The 27,158-nt window shown below is 59.5% G+C and overlaps 2 protein-coding genes across 4 annotated transcripts in view; one reads left to right on the top strand and one right to left on the bottom strand.

Moving 5' to 3' along the window:
- Window positions 1-27,158, bottom strand: part of MACROD1 (mono-ADP ribosylhydrolase 1) — a 143,563-nt gene that overhangs the window by 13,167 nt on the left and 103,238 nt on the right. For 2 of the 3 annotated variants that reach the window (XM_010994737.3, XM_031448217.2), the window contains exon 4: window positions 966-995. The exons of the other annotated variant lie outside the window; for it this stretch is intronic. In XM_010994737.3, coding sequence (XP_010993039.1) covers window positions 966-995 — 30 coding nt within the window. The remainder of the gene's footprint in view (window positions 1-965; window positions 996-27,158) is intronic. 3 annotated transcript variants of the gene reach the window in all.
- Window positions 17,507-27,158, top strand: part of FLRT1 (fibronectin leucine rich transmembrane protein 1) — a 76,818-nt gene continuing 67,166 nt past the window's right edge. Inside the window, exon 1 of the mRNA XM_031448213.2 lies at window positions 17,507-17,599. The gene's annotated coding sequence lies outside the window, so the exon portion shown is untranslated. The remainder of the gene's footprint in view (window positions 17,600-27,158) is intronic.

The raw sequence follows: 27,158 nt of genomic DNA, 5'->3' as shown, positions 1-27,158 counted from the left end.
TTATTTATTCCTGACCTTCTATGCCCCTTTTATTTTTCCCCCTTTTAAAACCTGGCCTGGGCCCCGCCACCACTGCCGTAAACACGGCCCCCGGGATTTATCCGACGGCGCATTAACCCCTGCCCTCCGGCTCACCAATCATCCTGCTGCCTGCACAGACAGTGGGCAACCCAGCCAGCTGGGGGCTGAGGGCTGGGGGCGAGGGGCTGGTGTGGCCAGCCTGGGCAGGGCTGGCCAGGGGAAGCAGGCACCAGGGGGCATAGGGACTGCCCCCTGCCCCACCCCCGGCACCTGCAGACCTTGGCTTGCATCCCTGGGGGCCAGGCCCACTCTCACCTCTGACCTCCTGCCCACCTGGCCCTGCTGGAACCCCTGTTTTGTGCTGGTCCTTAACAATAGTGAACACACGTGCATTCTCCTAGACTTCATGGTTGGTGGAGCTCTCCCTGACTTGACAGGACCTTGTCCTGGCTGCAGAGCTGCCCTGCGAGGCTTCAGGGCAGAGCAGAGATACTAATTTTGCCCTCACAGGTGGGGAAACTAAGGCCAAGGGGTCACAAGGCTTGCTGAGGTCATGTGGGCACCAGGGGCAGGGCTGGGCTCTCTCCATCACACTTGTGGCCTCCAGTCCCAGGAGCAATCTCTTTTAAACCTCAAGTGTCCCTCTGGCCCCCAGTTACAGACTAAGAGGCCTCTTCAAAGGGTGGGACCTACCGCGGTCACCTAGCAGTGAGGGAGCCTGGCCTGCTGTCCAGGTGTCCAGCTTCGTCAACAGTGATGGCTGACAAGGCGAGGCCAGGAGGGTGGGAAGCAGTAAAGAAGGGCAGAGATGGAGAAATGGGAGAGGAGCACAGTGGGGACGAGGGGGAAGGCTGTGGGGAAGGCACAAGGCCCCAGGTGGGCCCAGAAGCTTTCCCAACCCCCCACCCACCCCGCGCCCCAGACCGCAGGAAGGGTTCACTCACCGCCGCCGCCTCCAAGCAGGGAGCTGTTGGCTGCAAGAGAGAGACAGAGAAAGGCTGTCAGTCGGGGAGTGGCTGGTGGGGCCGGTGGCTGTGTGGAGGGGGGCCCGAGTGCCAGCCAGGTCCCTGGGCACAGAGTCTCCTCTGAGGCCAGGGCAGATAACCGGGAGGTGGAGGGGCTGGGACATCCTCTCCCGCTGAGGCTGATGTGCCTGGGTTTGTAGGGTGGCAGAGTCAGGGGCACCAGGGTCTGGCCTGCTCAATGCAGAAGCAGCCACACGTGGGGTCTAGAGGAGCAGACGACCTTCGGCCATACACGTCCTTTTGTTCACTCATTCTTTTCTTCCCACGGTGCCTCCTTAGCCCCACCTGCGCCAGGCCTGGTGCAGAGACCGTGGGGGTCACAGACCGGAGCCATCACTGCAGCCGTGGTCAGAGCTGCCCAGGAAATGAGGTTGTGGGGGGAGAACTGTGACCCCGGGCTGGTGGCCTGCACGACAGCCCCCGTGTGCGAGACCCGGGCCCCACCACTGGGCAGCACAGTGAGGGCCTGCGGCACTGGGACTGGAACAAAAGCCAGGTTCAACACATGTGTGACTTGAGCCACTTTGCTGTGGGCCTGTTTCCCCGTGTGTCAATGGGAAAACAGGCCGTCTGGCAGGGTGGGTGCGAAGGTCAAGGAAGAGAGAAGGCTCCTCCACTCCAGCCCCCAGGCCCCAGCCCCTTCCTTCCTCCGGAGCCTGGCGGAGGCTGTGGCTACCCTGTTTGTCTTGCTCTACCTGGCCGGCTGGCCTCTCTCACCTCCCCACAGGGCTGACGCAGGGGCAAAGTGAAGCTGGCAGCCTCTCCGCCAGGAAGTCAGGGCTCTGCAGGCCAGCGCCCCTCCCAGCCCGGGCTCCAGCTTCCGGCCACACAGCTGCATTTGCGTTAAGCACTGGTGCTAATCAAAGCAAGTGATGGGAGACCCAGGGCAGGTGCATTCCCCAGGCCCAGGTGCCGCCCGGGGTTGGGGAGGGGATCAGCTGTGCCTCAGCCCCTCGGGCCCCAGGAGTTCTGGCACCAAGCAGGGCCATCAGCTCTGACTCCGCTCTGGCAACCCACCCTCCCTTCCCAGGTCCTGAGGCAGCCCCTCTGTAGGAGGTCAATAGGGAGCAGAGCCCAGGCCAGGAGCGGGGACCATTTCCGGGCCGACCAGGCCGCAGGCCCGGGGTGCTGTGCAGAAGCTGTGGACGCTGCTAAGTGGTGTCGGGTGGCTCTGAGTGGCTGGTCTCCCAGAGCTGACAGCTCTTCACTTGGGGAATAATTAATTCCACAGACTGAAAACCCAGGGCTGCAAGTTGCCACGTTACTTGCAAGATTAATACAAGCAGCTAATTAAGATGGAGAGGCGAGGAGCAGCTGGGCGCTCCCAGAGCAGGGGTGGGGGGCCACGGGGAACGCGGGAGCAGGCGGGCTGAGCAGGCAGGGAGGCAGCCCAAGTCAGAGTGAGAGCAGGAGATGGACCACGGCGGGACACCCAGGCAGGCACGGCAAGCCGCTGAGGGACTGGGCTCCCAAAGGCTCCGGATGTGGCCTCTGCCCCAGGAACACGTTTCCAATGACTGACCGCAGGCTACTTGCCAGGCACAAACTGATCTCTTTTAGTATCATAACAAAGCCACAGGGGAGGTGCTGTTGCTCCCATTTTACAGATAAGAAAACCAAAGCTCAGAAGTTGAAAACCAAAGCACAGTAGCAGGTTCAGAACTGGGTCTCTCTGACTCCAAAGCCAAGGCACAAAGTGGACCAACCTCAAGGCAGACTGCCTGAGGGACCGTCAGAGGGAGGCTCCTCTCTGCCAACCCCACTGCCAGGCTGGGGTCTGCCTCCTCCACACACAGGCAGAGCACACAGTAGATTCCCCCAGATCAGTCTTGACCCAGCCCCGCCCCAGCAGGTTGGCTACAGAGATGAGGGGCTCGATACCTGGACTATTCAGCCCCAGAGCCAGCAGGGAGGCCCCAGCATCTTGGGTCAGTCTGGGTCCAGTCCTTGGCCCTCAGGGCGGTCCTGGCAGCTGTCGGAAGCTGCCCTCCATGGCCCTTCCCTACCTCCCCCCATCACCTCTCTCTCTTAATTAACACTGGCTGCAAGCGAGCTGGCTCTTGCTCGGGGAGGGCTCAGTGCCAAATGGACTGGCAGCGAGCCTCGAAGTGGGAGGGGAGGGGGCACTGACCTGCTGTTCTGCAGGCCCCTCTTGGAAGGAGATGCCAACACCCACCTACCTGGTACCCACTAAACCCCACTGTGTGTGGCCCTGTCCGGGTAAGGGGACTGGGGTGAACTGATCTGATGTTCACCAGGCCAGGAACATCCAAGGGCTGAGGAGGGAGGTGGGTCTGGACAGCCTGAGCTGAGGAAGGGGGACCAGGTAGCAGGTGCCATTACTGGCCACAGGTGGAAAAGGGCAGGTGCAGCCCAGCACTGGGGGCTCAGACGCGAGCTGTACAGAGGACCTGGTCACTAGCCTGTCCCCAAGCTCAGCAGGCCTCCCAGGAGGCCGGTCTGCTGTGTCCCCTTCCCCCAGCCCATGGCGCCCAGCAGTCTCATGGTGGGGGACTAGGGGGAATGGCAGTGACCCCGTGGTCTGGACCCTGTTCCTTCACTCCTCTTTCCCCCCGACCCCTGTCTGGCCCTCTCCCCAGGGGTCTGGACACCTGGCCTCATGGTGCCCCTTAAGGCTTCGCAAGGCGCTCACAGGTGGGCCAGGCTGCTGCGGGGATGGCCTGGAGGCTTGGGGGGAACACTGAAAACGGGGAGCCGTGCCAAAGATAACATGGGCAGTCAACTGTCGGCGCCCATTTTCTAAACCCCTGTGTGTTGTGCTCCCTCTGTCTGGAAGAGCCGTCATGCCGAGGTGTGGTGATGGGTGAGTGTGATGTGGACGAGCACTAGACTTCAAGTCCAAGCCAGAGTTTGTGACTCAGCCCCACCCAAAGGACCCAAACCTGCCCCAGCAAAGCAGGGTCAGCGAGCTTGTGAGGGGCTGAGCAAACAGGGCGCAGGCCTCACCAGGGGGTTTGTAGTGGGGGAGCTTAGGCTTGTTCTGGCTTTGGTGGGGCGTAGGCTCCTGGGCTAGAGTGTGCGCCTCCAGGACTGTGAGCTGCCTGGTCTGAAGCCTGCCATCCGAGTCTGCGTGTCTGTCCCGCTGCGCGGCGAGGTGGTCCAGCCCCGCTGTGTCCCCTGCCTGTGACCATGCATGTGCCGTGCTCCGCCGGACAGCTGACGGGCTCCGAGCCTCAGTGCTGGGCTGTGACCTTGGGGTGGAAATGAGGTCCACCCCAGCCACTGCCAAATCCTCTGTCCCCTGATAGCAGCCCACCAGGCCAGGGGTGCCCTGGGGGCCTCACTCCCCGCCTCCCACACATTCTGCCAGCCCTTCTCTGCCCCTACGCTGCCACTCATGCAGTGCAGTCCCCACCCCCAATTTCGCCTTCTGCCCACTGCACACCTTCTCAGGCCCAGGGCACCTGGGGAACCCCAGCCCCTGCCCCACCCCTCAGCATCTGTTGTCCTTGTGGGCAGGAAGAGCCACTCCCCAGTCTGTGCCCCAGTCCCTGGTCCCATTCAGGTTCTGGCACGTGGCCACTGCCTGGTGAAAGGGAGAGGGCCAGACCCGGAGTGCTTGGCCACTGTCACTGCAGGGGACCCAGCAGCCCCTCCATCGCTTTCTACACACAGCCTTTTAACTGGGTGCCAACCATGTGCCAGGGGCCACCAAGCACACAGTGATGAGCAAGACACAGCCCCAGAGCTCAGAGTTGGGTAGGGGGAGAGTGTAAACGTCCCCGTGAGGGGGTTACCAGAGCTGGAGCAGCCTGCAGGCTGGGGGCTTCCCAGAGGAGGTGGCAGGTGAGCTGAGGCTTGAGGGAGGCAGCAGCACACCTTCCAGGGAAGGAAAGGCACGGAGGGGGCACGGCCCATGTGAAAGGGCCTAATGAGTCTGAGCATCTCCCTGGTCAGGATGGGGAGCCGTGGGGGTGCCTTTGCTGGGGAAGAGTAAGGTCGGCTTTGCCTGACTCTCCACAGGCCCAGCGAGGAGCAGAGGGGCCAGAATGCGGTTGAACCAGGGCAGCAGCAGCGTGAACCTGTGAACCGGGCTGGGGAAGAGGAGGAGGGGAGAGGGAGGATGGCACACAGACACCTCTTCCCCTTCTGGTTGCTGCCCCCTGCCCCCTCCGCCCTGCCAGGCAGCACCTTAACAGAAGAGCTGTCCCCACTTTGAGGGCCAAGGTGAGCAAAGTAGGCACATCCCTGGGGACTGTGAAAATGTAATTTCTCTTAAAATTGGAAGGAAAAAATGAACTTTGAGGTTGAAGAAAACATATATATAACATTAAATATATATAAATACATAATATCAAATGTTAAAGTATTTGTCTTTATGTTATGTAATATTTTTATAGCGGAAGGGCCCATGGTGGCAGGAATGCCTGGCTGGGTAAGCTCTGTCCTGGCATACAGAGGCTCATTTCATTCTTATCCTGTGTGGAAGGTATTAACTGGCCCATTTTACAGATGACAGAGCTGAGCCATGGAGAAGGATCTTCCCACAATGCAAATGTGAGCATCTCCTATGTTACCCCCAGCTTCCTGATTAAAGGTCCAAAACTCCCTTTGGCTCTCAGGATAAAGAACCAGCCCCTCACATACCACAGGCACACGACCCACTGACCCATCACCTCATCTCTTTCCTCTCTCCCCTCACCTTTCTCTCGGTCACACTCTAGGTCCTCAAACTTGCCCCATTTCCTCTGGTCCCCGGGCCTTTGCATGGGCTTGTCCCTCTGCCTGGAGGAGACCCTCACCATCCCCCACCCTGAGAGCCAGGAGCACACCCAGCTACCCAGGTCTGGAGCTTGTCCTCCGCTGCACCCTCCGGTGGGCCATGAACCACTGCCTCCAGCATCCTCACATCCCAGGTAAGTGCCTACCTTGCTACCCTCCTCTCTGAGTCCCGTGTGTCTCATCCACAGTGTGTTCCCAGTGTCCAGCACAGAGCCTGGTGCACAGCAGGTGTCCACTAACAATTTATAACAATTTACTGAATGAACCTGACAGGTTATGATTGTGCCCAGAGTCACTCAGCTAGGCTGCCTGGATCCCCCTGCTCTGAAGACCCAGCTCTCATCCCCCGCGCCTTGCAGAAGAGCTCACCTGGGGGGTTCTAAGAGGCAGGACCTGGGGTGGGGGCTGTGCAGGGGACAGGGCTGGTTCAAGGGCAGTGGCAGGAGGCAGTATTGGAGCTGCCTAGGTTTCTCCCTGACAGGGGCTAAATTCTCCAGCTGGGGCGGGGGAGTGCCGAGGGCACCGCGTGGAGGCCGGGCCACTACAGAGGAGACTCAGTGATCCGAGGAAAGCGCTGAGCAGGTTACTGGGCCAGGGAGAAGCCGGGTGAGCGGGCACAGTGGTGACTTTGCGGCAGGCACAGCCCCTCTGGGGGCTTCCGGCAGCCGCTGCCATGCCCTCCTCCAGGCCTCCAAAGTCTGGGAGGCTGCCAGCCAGGCTCGGGGAAGGAGGCTGCTCCCCAAATCACCCAGCCCTTCTGCTTGGCCCCTTGTAAGGCCAGATCTCAGTTTTCTATCATTTGACGAAGATGCCTCCAGTCCCTATTCTATGCCAGGCTCTGAGGCACAGACCGGCAAGGCCCTGCTGGCATGGAGTGTGTCATTTAGCAGGTAGACAGTTGAGAAACAACAAAATAAACTTAAACAAGAAGTCCCATTAGCACCAGAGGTTGCGAAGAGGATAGAAGGGAGGAGAGAGTAGCGGGCAGGCAGATAGGGGCTCGTCTAGAAGGAGTGGAGGACCTACTGAATAGGGGAGCTGTTTGTGAGGAGCACATGCCAGACAGGGCCAGCCTGTGCAAAGGTCCTGGGGCAGGAGCCGGCCTGGTGTGTTTGAGGCACAGCCAAGAGGCCGCTGTGGCTGAAGCAGAGTAAGTGGGGGGAGAGAAGGTCAGAGGGCAATGGGGGCAGGAAGGTGACCTGGGGGGAGGGGTACTGCACCTGTCCAAGTGATATCTTCCCAGACCTCCTTCTTGGTACGTCCCCAGTACCAGTGTACCCCCCAATCAGCCCTTGCCATTGCATTGCAACTGCCCCATTCCTGGCCTGCCTCCCCTCAGCTGAGACCCCACTGTTCACCTACACCCCAGACTCAAGCACAGCGTCTGATACCTGAAAGGTGATGACTGACTGACCAACCGCCTGGCGGGGTAGTGTCAGCCCCAGCCCCACCGGGGGGTTTGAGGGAGTGGGCTTTATTCCCAGGAAACCAACACCGTTGCCTCCCCCACTTCCCACAGGCTTTCGGTGGGTGTTCGCGGTACTTGAGGGCGAGCCGTTTAAAACATGTTTTAGATTAGAAACGCCCCGCAGATGGAATAAAATGTGAAATGTGCTGAATTTTTGAAGATAAAACAAGAGACTTCAAAGGCATCTCAAACTGCATGAGCAGTTGCCGTGTTTGACAAGCTCTGTCCCCCAGGCCAAGGTCACTGTCCTGTGAGGTGGGGTTGTCTGCTGGGAAGTGTGAGGCTTACCCGACATACCCCAGGCTCGGGGGGGCCCTCATGGGGGGCAGGGGCTCACACTTACCACACCAGGCTTTCACACAGACCTCTGCTGATCATCTCAACATGTGTGCACATGTGTACACATGCCCCTTCCCATCCTGTTTACAGATGCGGAAACAGGCCCAGAGGGGTGAAGTGACTTGCCCAAGGCCACAGCGCTTATATGAGGGGAGCCAACATCCTTGTACTTTGTAGGGCCTGGTCCTGTGACCCGCCCCCAGCTGTGATTGTGGCCCAGTTGCTCCACCCCCTGGACCCTCAGCGGGTTGCCTCATCTGCAGGGAAAGTGAAGCCTTGTGGGGGCATGGGTGATAAAGTTTAAAATGCCTGTAAAACTGTTAGAGCATCGCAGAGCTTCATGGCGGCAATGGGCGCTGGAGCTGGGGTCTCCTGGCAGGGAGGATCCCCAGCTTCTCCCCGATCAGCCAGGGAGAAAGGTGAGAGCAGCCTGCTGTCAGGTGGGGTTAATAACAGCAACAACAAAACAACAGCAGCTTCTGATCTTCAAGGTTTGCTCGCCAGCCCCTGAGGGAGAGCCATGGGGAGCTTGCTGGTTGCATGGCTCCATTTTACAGATGAGGAGACTGAGGCTCAGATAAGTGCCTGGCCCAAGGCCACACAGGTATGGTGGTGGAGGTAGTATTTGAATCCCATTGGTCTGACTCTGGAGCCTGGACCATTAAGCATCCTGCTCTGCCAGGTTTGGCTTATTTGCTTCTTGGGACTGAGCTCTTCACTCCATCTCTGAGTAGGGCCCTGGGATTCCTCAGATCTGTTGGAAATGTACCCAGCTGGGGCCCCCTTCTAGAGTCTCACCCTTGGCCTCCTCCTCCCACTGGCCCTGTGCCAGGCCCTGCTTCCTCTGCTCTTTTGGACCTCGATGGACCCCCCTCACCCCTGCCCATTCACTCATGTCCATTCCGCCTCTGCAGTCCCCTCCCTGGTCTACCCTGGGCATCCTACCCCATCCCCCTCCATACAAAAGCCGCCTAGTCAGCCATTTAGGCTCAAAGCAGGTGACTTGGCTGTGGTTCCTGCTGGCCTAGGCCCCTCTGTCATCCCCTCCTGCCTGGGTTCCTTGGGTTCTGCCCCTGGAGATCCAACCTCCCAGCCAGTGGCCCCCAAGCTGGACCCTAAACCCTTGGGCCCCCATCCCCCTCAACACCCACTCTCCAAGCCCCTTCTCCAGACACTTCTACTTGTTGGTATTTTGTTTTGTAATAAATTCATGTTCATTGTCCCAAATTGGATAATATATTTAAAAAGAAAAGTGAAACACCTCTTAGCTCATCACACAGATTCGGCTAGCCACTGTTCACATTTTCCTGAGGGAACTTTCAGACTTGAAGCAAAACCAAAAAATAGTTAATGACACATTTATCGAGCAAATTCTTTGCGTCAGGCATTGGGCCAAGTGTTTCCAGTGGATTCTTTCATTTTATCTTTCCCTCCTACGAGAGCCTTATGAGAAGATACTATTATTTTTTCTCACTTTACAGATAACACAATGGAGGCTCAGAGAGGTTGAGTAACTTGCTGAGGGTCACTCAGCTGGGAAGCAGGGAGCCAGGGTTTGAATCTGGCAGTCTGATTTTGACGGAAGTGCTGAGTCTGCAGTGCTGTGGGACCCTGGCTTCTGTCTGGGCCTCCCCTCCCCCAGGAGCCAGGGGCCTGCGCTCAGTGTCCCACCATTAGCATAACCACGAACATCCCTGAAACCCAATTACCAGGAGATGACTTGGGCCCCAGCCAGCCGGGTGCAGTCTCCATCTATGCAGGACTGAGGGGCTGGGGCCCAGGGGAGCCCTGGCGGGTGGGAGAGTGGACAGCGGCGAGGGAAATATATCCTGGAGGAGGGGCCTGGAGAGGCCTCTCACCCACTACTCCTGGGGGTGAGGGTGGTGTGCCTGGGTCCTGAAGGCATCCTTCCCACTCTGCTCACCCCTACCTAGATAGGCACACCCACCCAAGAGTCACAGATTCCTCTGCTCCCAGCTTGCTGGGTGTTTGGAGGCAGCCCCTTGACCTCTCTGAGCTGCAGTTTTCTTCCCAAAAGGAGATAACCAGGGAATAATTGAGCAAAAAACAAACCACGGGTTGGGAGGAGGAAAGAGTGCTGTTTGTAATACTTCAGGTTAGGACTGTCCCACACTCATCCACCCATCCCTCCGCTGAGCAACAGTCAAGTGTGTCGAGTTTTGTCTCTCTTGCTAACCTGGCTGCAGTAGCATCATGCATACGGCCTGTGAGACCCCATGTCCGAGTTTGTCTCACATACACCTGGGATCAGGACTGCTGGGTTAGAGTATATGCACCTCTTTAACTTTAATAGTTATTCCCAAATTGTTCTCCAAAGTGGCTGTTCAGATGATCATTTTAAAATATAAATTAGATCAGTTCACTTCCCTGCTTAAAACTCTCAAATAGCTTCCTATTACACTTAGAATAAAATTCATGTTCCCCTCCACAAATGCATGGTTGCATCCCATGCTCCGTTTCCCTCAATTCCCTGATCTCCTCTCTCATCCTCTAATAGATCTGGCTCTTTCATGCCCCAGGGCCTTTGCACAGACTGCTCCCTCTGCCCTGCACACTCTTCTTCCAGCTCTTTCCAAACTGGTATCATCCTTCAGGTCTTCAATGAAACTGTGGCCTCCTCTGAAAGGCCAAGGAGAGATTGATGGAGAGCCAGGAGTAGAGGCAATGCTGGACCCATAGGGACCAATTAGAGGACCAAGGGAAGTCAGGACTGGATTGGGCATGGGATGGGCTTCCAAATGTGGCTCAATCCAGTCGATGGAATGAGCACTTTGGTGAGAGGAAACAGCAGGGGCTCTGGCCTCCTCGCTGCTCCCCCCACCTTCTACCCCTGCAGGAAGCAAGGAGGGAGCTCTGGTGATTTTGAGAGGGCAGCAGTCCAGAGGTGCCTCCTTGGAGCCCAGTGAGGCACCCTGGCCAAGCCCAGCCCTCTGTGTATAGATGGGGAAACTGAGACTCTGAAAGGAAAGGAACTAGAGGAGGCCACACAGCGAATCCTCACCCTTGTTGCTTTTGAAATATGAGGTGTTGTACTGAGACCAAACAGATATTCCCTTCTCCATAAAGGTAGAGGAAAGCTGTGGCTGCTGTGCAGAGTATTTAAGTCAGATACCAGGAAGGACTTCCTTAGAAACTCCACCCACCAGACACAGCCTTGTCAGGCCTGCCGCCTCTGGGCAGCCCCTGACTGACAGTCCTATGGCCACCTGGAATTCTCAGGACACAAAGTTGGGGAGGTGGCTCATTCAAGGTCACTCAGACAAGAAGAGGCAGTTTTATTGGCTCTGGAAGGAGTGCTCCTGTGGTGGGATGGCCAGGGGTTGGGGTGAGGAGTCCCAGTCCCCTCCTGTCCCAGGCCCTGGGGGCCCGGGAATCCAGGGCGCCCCCTGCCTTGAAGGCCTCAGGGCAGCCTTCTTACCCCCTCCCAGGTTGTCCCTATACCCCCTATAGGGACAAGACAGGACCCCAGCCTAGTTCTCCCCAGGCTGGGCACCTTCCTGGGTCCTCCTGCCCTCCCAGCTGGAGCTCCACTTCGTGGAGGGAGGAGGAGGTGCCAGGGTGGCAGCCATTGGTATTCGAGACCGAGCCTCAGCCCTTCAAGGCCCAGCCTTTCCGCTCAGTTCTTTAAGGATCCCTCCCTGGCAGAGTCAGCGTGGTGGTTGCTGGGCAACCCCATCCCCCACCCCCCCATCACTGGCAGCCTCTCCCTCCTCCCTCCCCTCCTCCTCCTCCATTGCTCCTCCCAGCACCCAGTCTCAGGGGTATACTTAGCTCAGAACCTGCTAGGCCTGGCTGCACCTGTGATGGGCAGGTGAGGGGCCCTGAGTGACTCCACCCAACCCCAGCCCTGGACCATGGCTCTGGCTACCAGGACTCGGGAGGGGGACCCCGGGCTCAGGACCCTCCATCTGCAGACCCCCATCTTCAGGGGCTTCAGCTGCCCTGAGGTGTTGGAGCTGGTTGGGGGACAGAGAGAACCCAAAGGGGAGGGCCCAGGAACTGTCTGAGTCCCTGGGGAGGTGGCCTACTCAGGGCATCCAGTCTCAAAAGCCCCTGGGTAGTAGAGGAGACCAAGGCAGTAAACTCAGACTGGGGCAGGGGTGGGAAAGGAGGAGATGAAGAGGAGGACAGGGTCCTGAGCCCCTGAAAAGGTCAGCCGGGATCAGAAGAGGCAGTGATGGGGTGGGAGAGTTGTCATCAAAGGCCTGGCTCCAGCTGAAGTCTCCAAGGCTCCAATCTCAAAACCCCATTTTCCACCCCGCCATCCTCTACCCTGCCCTCCCCTTCTCTCTCAGGCAGTCAGGGAGACACTGCTTTCTGGCACCCCAAATCTTGAGGACATGCCCTCTCTTTTCCTCCCTCCAACTTCCTTCCTGGTCGGTCCTGCATCTCTGGCCTCACCTCTGACTTCCCTTCCCACAAACCTCAGTCCACAAGCTGCTGGTCATCCAGCCCTCTGTACCTTGGCACATGCTGGTCCCTCCACTTGGACTGTCCTTTAAATACAGTTCATGTCTCCCTTCCTGAGATTGACCTGGGATGTGTGTAGCAGGTGAATGATAGTCAGAGTCCAGAAATGCTTAAATCACCATCAGAAGCATCACTTCTGCTGGGAATAGTGGCCTAGGAGTGTGTGGGTAAGGGAAGAAGCAAGCAAGAGGCAGCCCCGGGTGTCTGGAGGAGGTGGGGGGTTGGGGGTGGTGGTGATGTCATTTGTGGGAGGAAGAGGAGGTTCCCAAGGGAGAGAAGGGCCCATCAGAGACAAGCCAGGCAGCAGCCTCAGTCCTGCCAGTGCCGGGGAAGGTGGGCTGGTGTGGAGCCCTTGTCCCGGGTGGCCTGGTTCTGCCTCTGCCCAGGGCCAGTTCTGATTCTCTCTGGTATCTTTCTCTCCACCCACCCAGGGGCTTGGGATGGCAGCTGTCAGCCCTGATCTTTCTCCTTCACCTCCCATCGCCCCCCCATACCCACACACCAGGACCCCCCACCCCCGCCATACTGCAATAGCTGGAAGAGTGCCTGGCCTCCCTCTGAATCCCTGGAACCATCATCTTGGGCAGTTTTAGGAATCATGGTTGGCCTTGGGCAGCGCTGTCACCATCGCCTGCAGGGCTGTTTCAACCTGACACTCAGCAACGCCCGCCTGTCTCCCCATGTGCCCAGGACCTGCAGCAGGTGCTGGAGACCCACAGGGACCACAAGAGGCCCAGACTGTGACCACATGGGGGCTTCCAGTCTGCTGGGAGAGACAGACACTAATAAAACACAGGACACTGAACACGGGCTCCATCGATTCTGAGTCTCACCAAGACTTCATGTACAACTGAGGAAGAAAACATACTACCATCCATGCCCCGATTTCAGACATGTGAAAAATGGAGTCACGCAAATCACTTGTAAGCACAGACTGAGTGAAGCACTACCAAGGAGAAGCCGAGGGGGCAGAGGGAACAAAGTGGCCCAGTTGGGAAAAGTGGGTTCAGGGAGGCCTCTCAAAGGACAGGATGGTAGAGCCCCGGACTGAGGGGTGAGTAGGAAGAAGGGTGCAGGGAAGCGGGACCCCTGTTTCAGCACCCTGGGCAGGAGTAGGGGTGCTCCTGGCCTGGCCAGAGGCTGCCCAGGCCTGCTGCCCTGGCCACCCTTCCCCACCACTCCCGGTGTCCACCCTTGGGAGTTGCTAGCTTCGTCCTACCTGACTTGTCCCTGCAGTGCCCACTCCCTTGAGCAGCCTCTCTAGGACTTCCTCCCGGGCTGGGGCCTTGCTATCTCTGAAATTCTATGCTGGGACCCACCCTAGCCTCTCCTGTACCCAAACCCCATGCTTCTGGGGAGAAGTCCCAGCCCTCTCTGCTGTGAGGGATGGAAAGGTTTAGTGTACAATGGTGGAGGGGGAGCATGGTGGCATTAAGATTTGGATCAGAGAAGCTGGTGGGACTTTTCAGTGAGGACTGGTATGCCCAGCCAGGTGTGCACAGCCAGCCAACCCACAGGCCACATGCCCATGATTCATGGAAACATCACAGGGTATACCTGGGTATCACTGGGAGGCCCCGATCTGAGATGGCCAGGTGATCAGTGACTGTGATTCTCTGGGGGCCCCCATCAGGTGCCCCCAGATGCAGGGGACCCTGGGGATCTTGGAGGGCAGTGATCTCCAAGACCGAGAATCCACAGATGGGGCAGAAAGTCCATTAGGAGGCTCTCTGGTTCCAAGTTGGGGGCTGGAGGTCTACCCCTCTTTGGAAATGACGCCGAAGCTGGGGCCTGTGGGGGAGGCTGAGCCTCTGACTCTCAGGCAGTCGGCTGAAGTCCAAGGCCATGCCCTCTGAACAACAGCTCTTGGCCTTTTCAGTAGTGCTGACCCCTGCTCACTTCCTCAGTGGGCTTCATTCCTGGACACCCAGCACAGAGCTTGGGACTAAAGGGTCCCTGGTGATGCCAGCTGACCACCCAGTGGGGTAGACCCTACCCCTCTCTTGAACCAGGTCAGCCCCTTCTGTTGCCCTCAACCCAGAACAGGCCCACACAGGGTGGAGGGTGGTGGAATCTTGGTTGACAACAGTTTAATCATGGTGAGCTGTGTTGTCGCTGCACTTTACAGTATACAAAGCACTTTCCTCTTAGGACCTCATTAGACTGTCACACCAGCCTTAGGGGGTCTTGTGATGGCCCTATTGAGGAAAGGAGCAGGAACTGAGATAGCGCCCGGGGGTCAGCAGTGGATAAGCGGTAAGGTAGAAGGCAGAATCCACATCTGAGGACTCCGGAGAAGGTAGGCAGGTGGTGGGTAAGGCTGGGGCGCTGCGAGCAGGGCCAGTGTGACCTTGGCTGCCCAGTGGTAGGGCCTGCTGCACCTGGATGCCAGACAGTGCCCAGGTTACTGCTGCCTGGGGAGCTGGGGCTTGGCGAGCCCAAGGTTGAAGCCACAAATTGTCCCTGGGTGGCTTGTGTTGTCTCGTGCTGAGAGCATTTTCATGAGTGCCTGGCTCAGTCCTCCTGGGCCAGGGCCACCCTACTGCCTTCACCACTGCCTCATGCCCTCAGGAAGCCCCAGAGCACACAGAGTCTCAGTAAGTGTTTGTTGAACGAACAAGTGATCTTTCTGAATCTCATGGCTGATAGCTCCCCTGCTATACTTACATTGCCTCCCTGGCACTCTACCTTTTCCAAGATAAAGGCCAGACTCTCCAGGCTTGTCCAGAGCCCTGTACACCTGGCCTGGCTGACATTAGTCACCTCACCTTCCACCATGGCCCCCCTTGACTCCTACCTCCCAACTCCAACCAAGAATTCCAGATCTCCAAACCCTAGCCTCTTTCACGTCACAGTCCCTGAAGCTGAAATGAGCTTCAAGCGTCCGCCTAGAACATTCTTCCTGACCCTCCAAGACCAACTCAAGAGCCACCTCCCCTGGGAAGCTACCTTGGATGTTGCAGAGCACTTGGCCTCTGTATCCCGGAGTCACATGGTAATGATGTCTGTTTCAGCAAGATCCTGCTAAACCCTAACTGCCTAGGTACCCACCCCCTGGCTGGATTTCTGGTTTTGCTAGGATGGGGTCCAGCAGAGCCTGATTCCCTTTGGCCTTTGGTCCCCAAAAAGCCCCCTGCACCATGGACCTCCATAAATTTTCTTTGAATTGTCTGCAGCTGCCAGGCATGGCTGAGTGAGTTAGGGTACATCAGCTTGTTGGAATATCATGCAGCCATAAAAAACACTATTATGAAGATGGTATTTTGATATCTAAATGCAATCTGTCAAATACAGCTATATCCATACGATCCACTCCACTCTGGGGCCCTGAGTGCCTGCTTTGTGCCAGCACTGTGCTAGGCCTGGGGGCGGTGGGAATGGAAAGGAGTCCCTCCTTCAAGGGATTCAGTTTAGAAGAGGAGGAAGACAGGCACATAATTCCCCAGCAAGGTGCTAAGTGCCATGATGGAGGGATGATGGAGCCCCAGGGCCCTCACGTCCATCTGGGAGTCTAGGGAGGCAGAACGGAAACCATATCTCTGTAAAAGTTACAGCCGACAGGGCATGGACAAGCCTGGAAGGGAGCAGAAGAATGGAGGCTGTTGACGCCACAGGGCGGTGGTGTTGTGGGTGATTTTTCTTTCCTTTATTGTTGATATGATGGTGTTTGGACAATAAATAAAAATTGGGAGAAAAAATAGCTGTTTGGTGAATTGAGTATAAAGCAGAAGAAAGGGAGATAAGGAGAGGGAAGCAGGGATAGAGGGGTGAGGAGGGAGAGGCAAGAAGGGCCAATGAAGGGGTGCTCACTGAGAGGACCGAGGCAGCAGCCTCAGGCAAGGCCTCAGCCTGCTCCTGGGATGGAAGAGCACAGGATGCGGGGGAGAGAGGGGCTGATGTTCCTTAGGGTGATCTTCCCCTAGGGAGAAGCTGGGAGGGCATCCCAGAGGAGAGGTGGCTTGGCCAGGCCTTAAAGGACAGCAAAGCCCAGGGTGTGCTGGGCTCCTGGAAGGTCTAACATGGGCCTGCAGTTGGGATAGTGGGTGGGAGATGCTGGGATGGGACTGGGAGGAGGGGTCCCAGCCAGATTGTGGGGAGTCTGGGCATGGACCTGCAAGCAGTGGGGCCTGGGTGGAGGTGGGGGGGTTCTAGATAGAGGCAAGGACTCACTCAGAGCAGCCCTCTAGGGAGAAGGGTGGCAGGACCAGATGACTGAGCTCTGTGACAAGGTCTGGTCTAGGGATGCCAGGCAGACAGAGAACTCCTCAGTATCCCAGAGAAGGCCAAGAGCATGGGAACTTCCCAGGCTCAGAGGAGGGAGGTCTAGTCCACCCCTACCACCACACTGGAACCTGCACAACAGGCGTAGACATTTCCTGTCACTAATGTGTGCCAGGCATGGCCCTAGCTACTTTCCTTTTCAAGGTCTCCTTCACCCTGCTGTTAACCCTTGGAAGTAAGTTGTTAATGCTCCCATTTTATAACGGGGGACACTGAGATTTGGAGGTTAAGTAACTTGCTCAAGGTCACAGTCAGCTAATGAGGGGGAAAGCGAGGCTGGGATCTGACCTGGGAGCAAGGCAGGTGAGAGGGTCCCAGTGGGGAAGGGGCGTCAGACAGGGAGAAAGGGGTTACCCGGGCACGCAGAGGAGGCGGTGGGTACCTGTTTGTGAATGAATGCATGGGTGCACAGATGAATGAATGAACGGATGGATGGGTGGAAGGATGGATGAATGAGTGGGTGCAGAGAGGAGGGGTGTAAGGGGAGGTGGCGCGTGAGCGTGAGTGAGAACCCTTCTCTCTCTCCCCGCCCCCGCGCTGGAGGCTGGCTTTGGGAACCTCCCTCCTACCCCCCTCCCCCCAGGACCAACACCCCAACCTCCCTGCCCACCCCCATCCATTTTAGCGGTGGGTAGGGGGAGTGGGACGCGAAGGCCGATTCTCCCAGGCTGGGCCCGAGTCCCCGCGCAGCGGCGCAGCCTCCCACGCCGGGTCCCGCCGGCCAGTGCGCAGCGCGGCGCCCCCGCCCCCGTCGCCTCCTCCCCGCCCGCTGCTTCCCCCCTCTTCCCCCCTCCTCCCTTCCCTCCCCGCTCCGCGCCTGCACGCACGGCCCCCGCCGCTGCCGCCGCTGCCGCCGCCGCCGCGAGGGGAGAGGCGGCCGCACAGCCTGATTCCCCGCGCCCTGCTCGCCGCCGCCGCTCGCGCAAGCACCGCTGCTGGCCCTCGCCCCGCCGAGCGCACCCACCCGGGCACACGCACCCCGGCCGCCAGGCGCACCCCCGCGCACGCCCCCCGCGGCTACGCCGGGCGCCCGAGCCGGGCAGATGCGCCGCCGCGCGCTCTCCGCCCCGGGCCCGCCACCGCGCTCCGCGGAGCGCTGGGGTCTCCTCTCCCGGGCCCCCCTGGGCGCCCTCGGGCTCCGGTTCCCGCCCGCTCCTTGGAATAACCCCTGAGGCTCCAGCTGTCATCGCAAAGTTTCCCGAGGAGACCCGCCTCCCCGGCCGCTGCGCAGGTAAGGAAGGATGCACGGGGCGGGGGGCCTGGGTCCGCGCGCGCAAGACGGGGCTATGGGGCCAGCGTGGCGGGGTGGGGGAGCGCAGGGAGGCGCCGCGGGATTCCGCTGCCCGGCTTTGCCCAGCTGCCTCCGGGACCGATCAGCCTTTGGGATTTGGGGTGGGGGCCCCCGAGTGGACAGCCGAGTACCCGCGGCGCTGGCTTCGCCACGGGGTGGCACCGGGTGCGCGGCCAGCGGCTTCGCTCTCTTCATCAGAGGCTGGAAAGGGCGGGGGCTCGGTCGGAGCCCGAGCCCTTGCTGCGCCCCCAGGCAGGAGCCCCTACCCGCGGGGGTCGCCAAGCTGGGCTTGCCGGTTCGGCTCCGGCCCAGTCCCCGGGAACCGGCGGGCTAGGGCGAGCGGAGAGAGGCAGCCGGCCGGCCAGGGCGCCGCGCTCCGGTCCCCACCAGCCGCGTGAGTCACGGTTGGAGCGAGGTTTTATTTTTAAAACGACTTCAAGGGGGGCATAAGCAGCCTCCAACTTCCCTCCCTGTGCGCGCAGTGGACGGTCAGCCCGGTGCGGGGCAGGGGGCCAGGGCGGTGCACCTGGCGGCTAGAACAGTGCGACCGCTGGGCTGGAGGCGGTGGGGGGCGGTGGGCAGCAGGTGCCCCCTCAAGCCGGAGGCCGGGTGCCTGCCCCTCCTCGCGGGGACTGGAGGCCCAGGGGCGGAAGGCTGGGGAGCGTTGTTGGTTGTTGCCCAGCTGCAGGGAACCGTGGCTGATCACAGCTCTCCAAGGAGGAGAAAGTTGTGGAGCATCACATCAGGGAGCTGCCCCAGGTTTCTCGGTGGCCCTGGAGGGCTGGGAGGCTCTCTAGGGTGAGTGGTTTTAAGAGAACATAGCCCAGCTGGGGTGTGCAAGGCCCCTGTAGCCCAAGCCAGAGCCCTGATGTGAATAAATAAAGCCTAGACTAGGGGGTGGGGAGGGGGCAGCTGGGTCCTGCCTTGTCCCACCCTGGCCCCTGCACCCTCAGGGAAAACAGAGACCAGTCCCTCTTCTCTCCCTCCCCAGGTGGCTTAGGAGTTGGGGAGGAGGCTGCCTGTGTTGGGGCACAGAGCCCCACAGAATGCAGGATGCCACTGGCAGAGGGATGTGGGCTGGGGCATGCCCCTCTCTGCTCAAGCAGCCATGGGGAAGGTGGCCACACTCAGGGGCTCCAGACTCAGGTTTCTGGAGTAAAAGCCAACTGCGTCTCTTCCTGCCAGCCCCAGGAGGAGAGGCGCAAACATCACCTGTCAGCTGGTGCCGATTCCGTGGGCGACTGTTCAGGGCTTCCTCAGGGGTTTAAATGGAAATGGCCTGAGCTGCCAGGACCCATGCCCAGGAGGGGTTACTGCCCAGCTGAGCAGGCAGAGAGGGGGCCCTGGTAGGTCTGACGGGCTGTCATATCCTGGCTGAAGGGCTGGCCATGGGCAGGTTTGAGAGGAGGAGAGAGGAGGGCAGACAGGGTGTCTGTGTCTGGGGGGAGCTATGTGCACCCCAGGCCCTGTGATCTCACATAGACACCGAGACTGGACACTCTTCTGTAAAAAGCCACCCCAGCGTGAGTTTAAGCAGGCATGCCCTGAGGCTGCTGTAGTCTGCTGCGATGTCCCCTAGACCTCGGTCTGTATGCCTCCATCCTACCACTTACTGGTTGAAAGTCCCTCTGCCTCTCTGAGCCTCAGTTTCCCTTGTCAGTAAAATGGATTGACTGTACTGACCTCCTGAGGCTGAGTTTGGGGGTGGCCAGGATGTATTATAAAATGGGTGGGGTTGACAGATGTCCTGCTCCTGGGTTGAAGGGGTCCCCAAGGTCTGCGGGCACCTGCAGAAGCCTTGGAGGGCTGGGGTTTGGGGGTCAGATTCCAGCACTGACCCTCAGTAGCAGCGCTCTCCCTGGTGTCCCCCTGCCACCCCACACCTCCCCTGAGGCCTCCCATCGTCAGCTCCTGGGAGGTCCATCCAGCTGGTCTCTAAGGAGGCAGTGGGGAGGGGTGTTGTCACCCCATTGCATCACTTGCTGTCAGGGCTTTGTGAGGAGGGCGTTGGTCTGCAGGACTCAGCTCTGTGCAGACTGAGGTCTGGTGGCTGAGCCTCTGTCGCCCACTGGGTGACCCCAAACCTTCACCCATGGGGACCCCACTTCCTTGCCTGCACAGGGGGATAGAGCGGCTGCCGCACGCTGTGAGAATGAGTGCACATCCTGAGAGTGGGACAGGAGGGAAGGGTGGTGCACAAAAGAGGGGCAGGTAGTGTCTGTACTCACCTCTAAGTTAGCTGAGAGATGGACGGGACCTCAAATGGCGGGTGTCAAGGGACAGAGAGGCAGGCTTGGAACTGGCTGACTGCCTGCAGAGGCCCAGTGTGGTGGCAGTTGTCAAGAAGAGGCTTCCCTGGTGCAGGGGAGGATGCAGCCCTTGTGGCCTGCTGGGCACAGCCACCTTTGCCCAGTCAGGTGGGACAGAGGCAGCAGGCAGAGGCAGCAGGCAGGGCAGGGAGGCAGTGCTGGGAGGGGCAGGGCAGCTTGCCCCCTTCCTGGGGAAGGGGCAGATGGCTCATGACTGACTATGAGCAGAAGAAGGCCCTGCCCCGTGGTGTGTGTCTTCTGGGAACTCCCCAGCCAGCCAGGCTGCCCTAGAGTCAGGGCTGAGAAATGGCCTGATCACAGAGATGGGGCCTGTCTGGGGCTGTGCAGGGGTCTGGCTGGAACAACCCTTCCGCTCCAGGGTCCTAGGAATTTGTGGTTCCTGGGGAGGGTTTCTCAGCCTGGCCTGCTGCCCTCCAGCGAGTTCCTGGATCTTGTTGGGCCTCGATATCCTCATCTGTAAAGTGGGGTAATACCAGTATCCACCTTAGGGGTTCCCACTATGAGATGATGCATGTGAAGCTTTTAGCAGAGTTTATGCCTAGCAGTGTGGCCACCACTGTGATCCCCACCCCTGCTTCATGCTGGGCTGAGGGCTTTCAGCTTCTTCAGGCCTCGGAGTAGCAGGAAGGACCACCTCAGCCACCACCACCCCACCCCCCAGCCCCCAAAGCCCATTCCGTGTGGGATCTCAGCCACCTGCTGGCTGGGGTCGTCAGCTCCAGTGCCCAGCCCCAGAGACAGCAGGGATGTCCAGGAGCAATGGGGGTGAGGGCGAGGGTTTTTGCCTTGGAGCCCTCATGGGACGGGGTGTGTGGGCTGTGAGTAAGTGTACAGACCAGGAGGGGTGTGAGGGATGTGGGCATGGCTGGAGGTCCTAAATGCCTGCAGTGGGGTGGGTGGGGGCTGCTCACCATCGGGAAAAGCCGCCAGGGCTCGGGGAGGCTGAGGCTGGTGCAGGCCTCAGGCCTGCTTGCTGCCCTTGATATGTGAGTTTGGGGGTCCCCTCCCCCAGAACCTGGGTTGCTCTCCCTGAGACAGAGTTCAGGCCTGCTCCGGCTTGTGCCAGGGTATAAGGCAGCTGCATGCTGTCCTCTGCTGTGAAGCAGTCACCCCAAGAAGGCTGGGGGGTGGGGGGATGGCCTGAGGAAAAGACAGGGGAGAGGACAGCGTGACCCCAGGGTGCTCCTGCCATGCCCCGCCCCCCATGCGGGCCAGCATGGCATCCCCTAGCAGCAGCTGGAGCAGAGAGGGCTCCACGGAGAGAGAGCCGTGTTTGTGCAGGCCTGTTTGCCTGAGCGGCGAGTGGATGTCTGTTTACCGCTGCCTGCGGCCCCCAGAGCCCAGCCGCTCCCTGGGGTCAGCGGCTCTGCAGATGATGTCAGCATTTGGGGGCCTCGACTCGCCTTGTGGAAGCTGTTTGCTGGATTCGCTGCAGCCCTGGGTTTTGAAACTCCGACCGTGGACTTGCGCGTGCTGCCTCCCACCCTGTGGAGCTGGGACCAGTGAGCATGGGGGAGGGGCACGGGGAGGGATGGGGAGACCCCACCCGCCATTGGCATTGTTTTGTGGGGTAAGGGGTTGGCTCACAAGGTGCCCTGCCTGGCTCCCTGGCTCTTCAGTCTTTCTTTCCGTCAGTCCATCCCTCCCTCATTCATTCATTCATTTGGCATTGAGCACGGGTCACGGTCAGGGGCCAGGTACAGTGCTGGGCTCTGGGAGGAAAGGAGGGAAACGAGCAGCTGCAAGTCTTGCCCTCAGGGAGCTGTAGTTGGGAGTGGGGGTCAGACAGGATCAGATACTTCCTCTCCCACGGAACCTTGGACTCTGAAGGTGGGAAGGCAGCCCTGTGAGGTGGGCTGATAGGGGAGCCTGCTGGGGGCTGGGAACAGGGAAGGGGGTGCTTGAGCCAAGGACGTGAAGGTGGAGCAGTGTCGGTGAGGAGGAGGGGCAGGAACGAGGGGCCTGGAGGACGGAACCCACATAAGGGACTGCGTGTGGACCCCTTGGCCGGTGTGAGGAGCACAGGGGGCCGGGGAGGCATCTGGACCGTGGGTCTGTTTGGAGCTTGTGGTCTGCCTCCTTGGGTCTCTGCTGGCCTTTCTCCATCTCTTGGACTCCTGGACCTGCCTCAGTGACCTTCTGCCTAGTCCTCCTGGGTGAGCCCTTGGAAGGGTGGGCTTCCTGGGCTCGATCAGTCCCCTGTTCCTGAGAGCTGTGTGTCTGCCTGTGTGGGCAGCCTGACCCAGCCTCTGATGGGCCAGGAGGGAGAATATTTGGGCTTGTCTGTAATGGGGCAGGGGTCCCAGTACAGACTGATGGGTGACAGTGACAAAGCCTCTTCTGGCTCTGAATGTCCCTCAGCTCGGGGATGGAGCACTGGACAGAGGGGCTGGGGAAGCGAGTGAAGGCCAGGTCTCCTGGAGGCACCAGGACCCAGCTGTATGGGGCTCAGCTAACCACTAGGGGACACTGCCTCCCAGGCATCCAGAGGGCGGAAGGGGCCCAGGTGCTGTAGGCTCTGCCCTCTGGGGGTTGGGTGGGGGACTCGCAGGCAGGGAGGCAGCGGCTGGGCCTCTGGGGGATGGCTTTGTACTTAATTGAAACTGGGATTAAAACCGGGGTGGCTGAGGTGCTGGCCCCGGCCGTTCCCGTCTGCTCTGCTCCCAAGAAGCAGCTCTGTGACAGCATGTTTTTTGCTCCCTATTCCCTCCTTCTGCCTGAATTAATCGTTGGCACCAGATTACAACAGATTTAGCAAACTGTAAAAAAAAGAGAGCGAGAGCTGGAGAGAGGAAGAGAGAAAAGAAAGGGGGACTCACTTCGGAGGAGAGGACGACGGCATTTATCTACACAAGCAGCAAATTGCTCTCGTGGACTGGTCGCCCCTCCACCCTCCACCCCTGGTTACGCCTGGGAAGTGCTGCCCAGGAACCAGTCCTGGCGCCAGGATGGGCTTTTCCTGGGGGCGGGCTGCCAAGGGCTGCCTGGTGGAGTAGAGGGGAGAGCTGAGATTTCAGGGGGTAGTGGCGGGTGCCCTGGGCCTCTCTGGGCGGGAGCTGCCTGGCTGGCTGGTCCTGAGTGGTGGTGGGGCTGGGGATGAGGGGTCAGAGGCCCCATGTGGCAGGGATGGGTTGAGGGCAGGAGTTGTGTCTGTCTGTCTTACTCACTGGTGCAGCCATAGGGGACATGGCACATAGTAGGTGCTCAGTGTGGTGCAGGGTAGGTGAACAGATGAGTGAAAGATGAAGCCATGGCTGAACTGCCTCAGGAGCTGCTGTGGGTGGCAGCGGAGGGTCCATCCTACCAGCTGGGACTCCTGGGGACTCCTGGGGACTCCTCTAGACTCAGCTGCCCCTCAAGCGACACACCACCCCTGGATCCTGGATCAAACATGGACCGGACCCAGGATCCTTGCAGACCCTGCCCAGGAGCTGCCTGTGGCTTTCCTGGGATGACCTTCATTAAAAACATGCTCTTCTGAGGGGAGGAGGGTATAGCTCAGTGGTAGAGCGCATGCTCAGCATGCACGAAGTCCTGGGTTCGATCCCCAGTACCTCCATTAAACAAACAAATAAATAAACAAACCTAATCCCCCCTCTCTTCCCTCCAAAAAAAAAATGCTCTTCTGCCAGACCAACTGGTTCTGTCTCAGGGGAATCTGGTTGCCGGCAGGCCTGCTGGGCTCCTAGACAGGGCTGGGCTGCCCCTGCCCTGAGTAGGGGGCTCAGGTTCATTGGGGGCGGGGGGGGTGCTCATTCTCTCAGAGAAGCTGCGTGGGGTGGGCTAGGCCCAGAGCTGGCCACAACTGAGTTATCCACAGTCCCAGTGGTGGCAGGACCAGATCAGGACGGGAGATAGATATTCACCGTGCCCACACCTCCTGCACGCTCACACACACTCACACTCCTGCACACACACGCTCACACCCACCCTCTTAACCTGCCTTCCCTGAGCCAGCCGAGCCTGGCTCTGGTGAATGAACCCTACAGCCCACCCCCTCTCCAGGACCCTGCTGCTAAGAAGGGCCTTGATGCCACCCACCCATCCCAGGGCCTCTTCCTGTGCAGCCCCTGCCCATCCTGACCCCATAGACAGGGCTGTCTGTCGCCCATATGCTTTCACTGGGTCCCTCTCTGGGAAGGGGGTGGGTGCAAAGGAGTGAGAAATCCAGGGTGAGAGCCCCCTCCCAAACCCTGCTCCAGCTGAGGAGGCCTTGTAGCCTAACCCAGGAGGGAGCCCAGAAGTCAGGCTGGCACTGGGCAGGGCCACCTGCTTGGAGCCAGCAGGGGATGAGAGAGTTGGCCGGGTGCTCAGGGCTGGCCAGTGAACAGAGAGAGGGCTCCTAGCAGAGAGAGGGCAGCGAGGGTCTTGGAAGTCCTTCCCCCACCAATGGAGACTGCACCCCCTGTAGTCTGCCCACTTGTCCCAGGGAGACATACCATACACAATCCCCTACCCCCTAGTCAGAGACGGGGGCTCTCTGTGCCTCGGTTTCCCCAACACTGCTGGCCAAGGGGTTGGACTGCCAGGCCCCAGAGTGCTCACCAGCATCATGGCTCTGGGACTCTGAGCCCTGAGACCCCGCCAGCCTTGGGCTGCTGAGAGGGCTGGGCAGTGTCACATCCCCGCTGTGCCTGGCTTTCCACTGTGAGGAGGGAGGCTGAGGCACAGAGTGGAGAGAGGCCTCCTCCAAGGCCATGTGGAAGTCAGGCTTCACCACGAGGCATCTGGGCAGTGAAATGACAGTGCCCAGGCTGTGGAGTCTGGTGGACCTGGGTTCTAATCCTACCTCTGTTACTTATCAGCTGGGTGCCCCTGGATGCCCCTGGATGCCCCTGGATGCCTTACTTCCCCTCTCTATTCCTCAGTCTGCACATCTGTGAAGTGGACCAACAGGGCACACTTCCCAGGGTCAGTGTGAAGATTCAGTGTGATGGTGTCCACGGAAGGGCTCTGGAGGAACCAGCAGTTACTGTACTTTAGCTAGTAGGTCAGGCTCCTGCCAGACTTGGGGCTGGGATACTGGCCCTGCTTGGGACTCCAAGGAGCTCAGGGCCCCAGGGAGGGCTATGCACACCAGCCTCCTGCCCTCAGGAGCGCCTACCCTTCCTGGCCAGGAAGCTCACCACGCATTTGCTGAACACCCTTCCTGGCCCCCTCATGGGGCAGAGGTTGGCCCCTGAGGTCTGCAGCCCAGGTGGGTAGCAGGTGGGTAGATGGGGGAGGGGAGGGGACTGCAGACCACTCAGCTGTGACGAGGGGCAGGTTGGAGTGTGGGTAACTCTGGGGCGATTGGGGAGAACTGGGCCCCTGAGGGCTCCGGAAACAATAAGGGTTGGGAGGTGAGAGGTGTTAGGGGCCAAGTTGTGAACAGGGAGAGTTTGTGTTCCAAAGTCACCTTCTGCCCAGGATGAGTCCCCCTGGTATGGTAAGGCAGGACCCCCTTGGGTATTTACCAGGTGCCTCCTGTGTGCCAAGCCTTGGGGTGGAAGCCTGGCACAGGGGCCAGTGTGACTAGATCCGTCCTGTGAGGGCAGCAGAGAGGCCATATGGCTGCCTTTATCGAGTGTTTACTGTTTACACCACATGCCACGGAGCATCATGCTAGGGACTCTGCAGGATCCCTCTGAGGCTTCATAGCAGCCCATTTTACAGAAGAGAAAACTGAGGCACAGACAGACAAAGTGACTGGACTGAAGTTGCATAGCCAGAACAGGGCATCTGACCTCCTCCCCCACATAAGGAGATGGTGGTCATTGTCCTAGAGATAGTGGCCGACAGACTGCACTTGCTACACGCTCGGCGGTATTAGCTGGTTTAATCCCCCCAATAAACCTTGGATGCAGGCTCTCTTATTATCCTGATTTTACCCCCAGGAATTGGAGACACAGCTGAAGTGACTCGCCCAAGGTCACACCAAGGAGGGGGCAGCAATGGAGCTACCCTTGGTCCCAGTCTTGCCTGGGTCCTTACAAATGCCCTCGCAGACTGGAAACCGAGGTGCAGGGGTCTCCAGGGCCCAAGCTTCATCTCTGTCGTGCTTCCGCCTCCACTTTACCCCTCCCTGGGCGCCCTCCACTCAGCCTGCCCTCCCTGACGCCCTACTGTGTGCTTTCCTTGGTGAATGAAATGTGGCGTCATTTAACCCGAGTCGGGTGAGGAGTCAGGGGAGGGCTCCCAGCGGAGGTGCCTTGGAAAGAGAGCTGGGCTGGCGGGGTCAGCCTCCCGCCCGCTGGGCCGGGGGTGGGCAGGCCGGGTGGCGGCACGTACCGCCGCCGCCGCCTCCCGCTTCTCTGCTGCCAGCCGTGGCCATGACGTCAGCGGGCGGCCCAGCCGGGCCGCACTGCCCGCGGGCCCGGGAGGAGCTGGCGGCGCGGGGGGCGCGGGGGCGCGGGGGCGCGGGCGGCCTGCGGTCGCGGAGCAATCTCCATTAGGGCCCAGAGCGAGTGGCTGCAGCTCCTGGAATCCTATTAAAAGCTTTTTCATTGTTCCCTGCGATATGCTCCGCTCCGCCGGGACCTCGGCATGTTGATAATTTATTTGTGGAGGGAAAGGGGCGAAGAGCGCAGGAAAGAGGAGGAAATGTCATTCTTTACTCAGCTTTTTGCAGCGCGGCCCTTCAGTGGGGCAGCTCGAGTAGGGGCGCCCCAGCCTCCCCTGATTCAGGAGGTTGGGGTGGGGAGGAGCAAGGTCCGAGATTGTGCGGCTGGGGTGGCCTGGGCCCGGGGAGGAGGGAGGCCTTGGGGAGGTGAAGGCCGAGTCCTCTGGGGGGTCTGGGGGCGGTAGGGGGGCTCCTGGTGGCTTGTTCAGCACCAGACTGATGTGGGCTAGGGGTGCGGCTGAGGCCTGTTGCTGCCCTGACTCTGGCAAGGGTGGAAGTGATGGCAATCTTGCCGGGTCTTGAGGGTGCACAGTCAAGAGATGGCTCCTGGGGTCTTCAGGGTGGGGAGGGGGAGCTGGTTATTGGGAGGGAGTAACTGGGGGTCCCCACAACCCTGCAGTCACCACTGTGTGGTCACACGAGTCCTTGCACCCCCAGATGCCATAAAACAGGAAGAGGCCTCGGCCTCTCTGGCGACAGGAAGGAATTCAGAATTCATGCATCTTTACTCGCTTTACAGACATGGAATCGGAGGCCCAGAGAGGTGAGGTCATTTGTACAAAGTCCA

This window comes from Camelus dromedarius, chromosome 12, assembly GCF_036321535.1.
Source record: "Camelus dromedarius isolate mCamDro1 chromosome 12, mCamDro1.pat, whole genome shotgun sequence".
NCBI classification, from domain to species: Eukaryota; Metazoa; Chordata; class Mammalia; order Artiodactyla; family Camelidae; genus Camelus; species Camelus dromedarius.
This window is presented reverse-complemented; position numbering and strand designations above follow the sequence as displayed.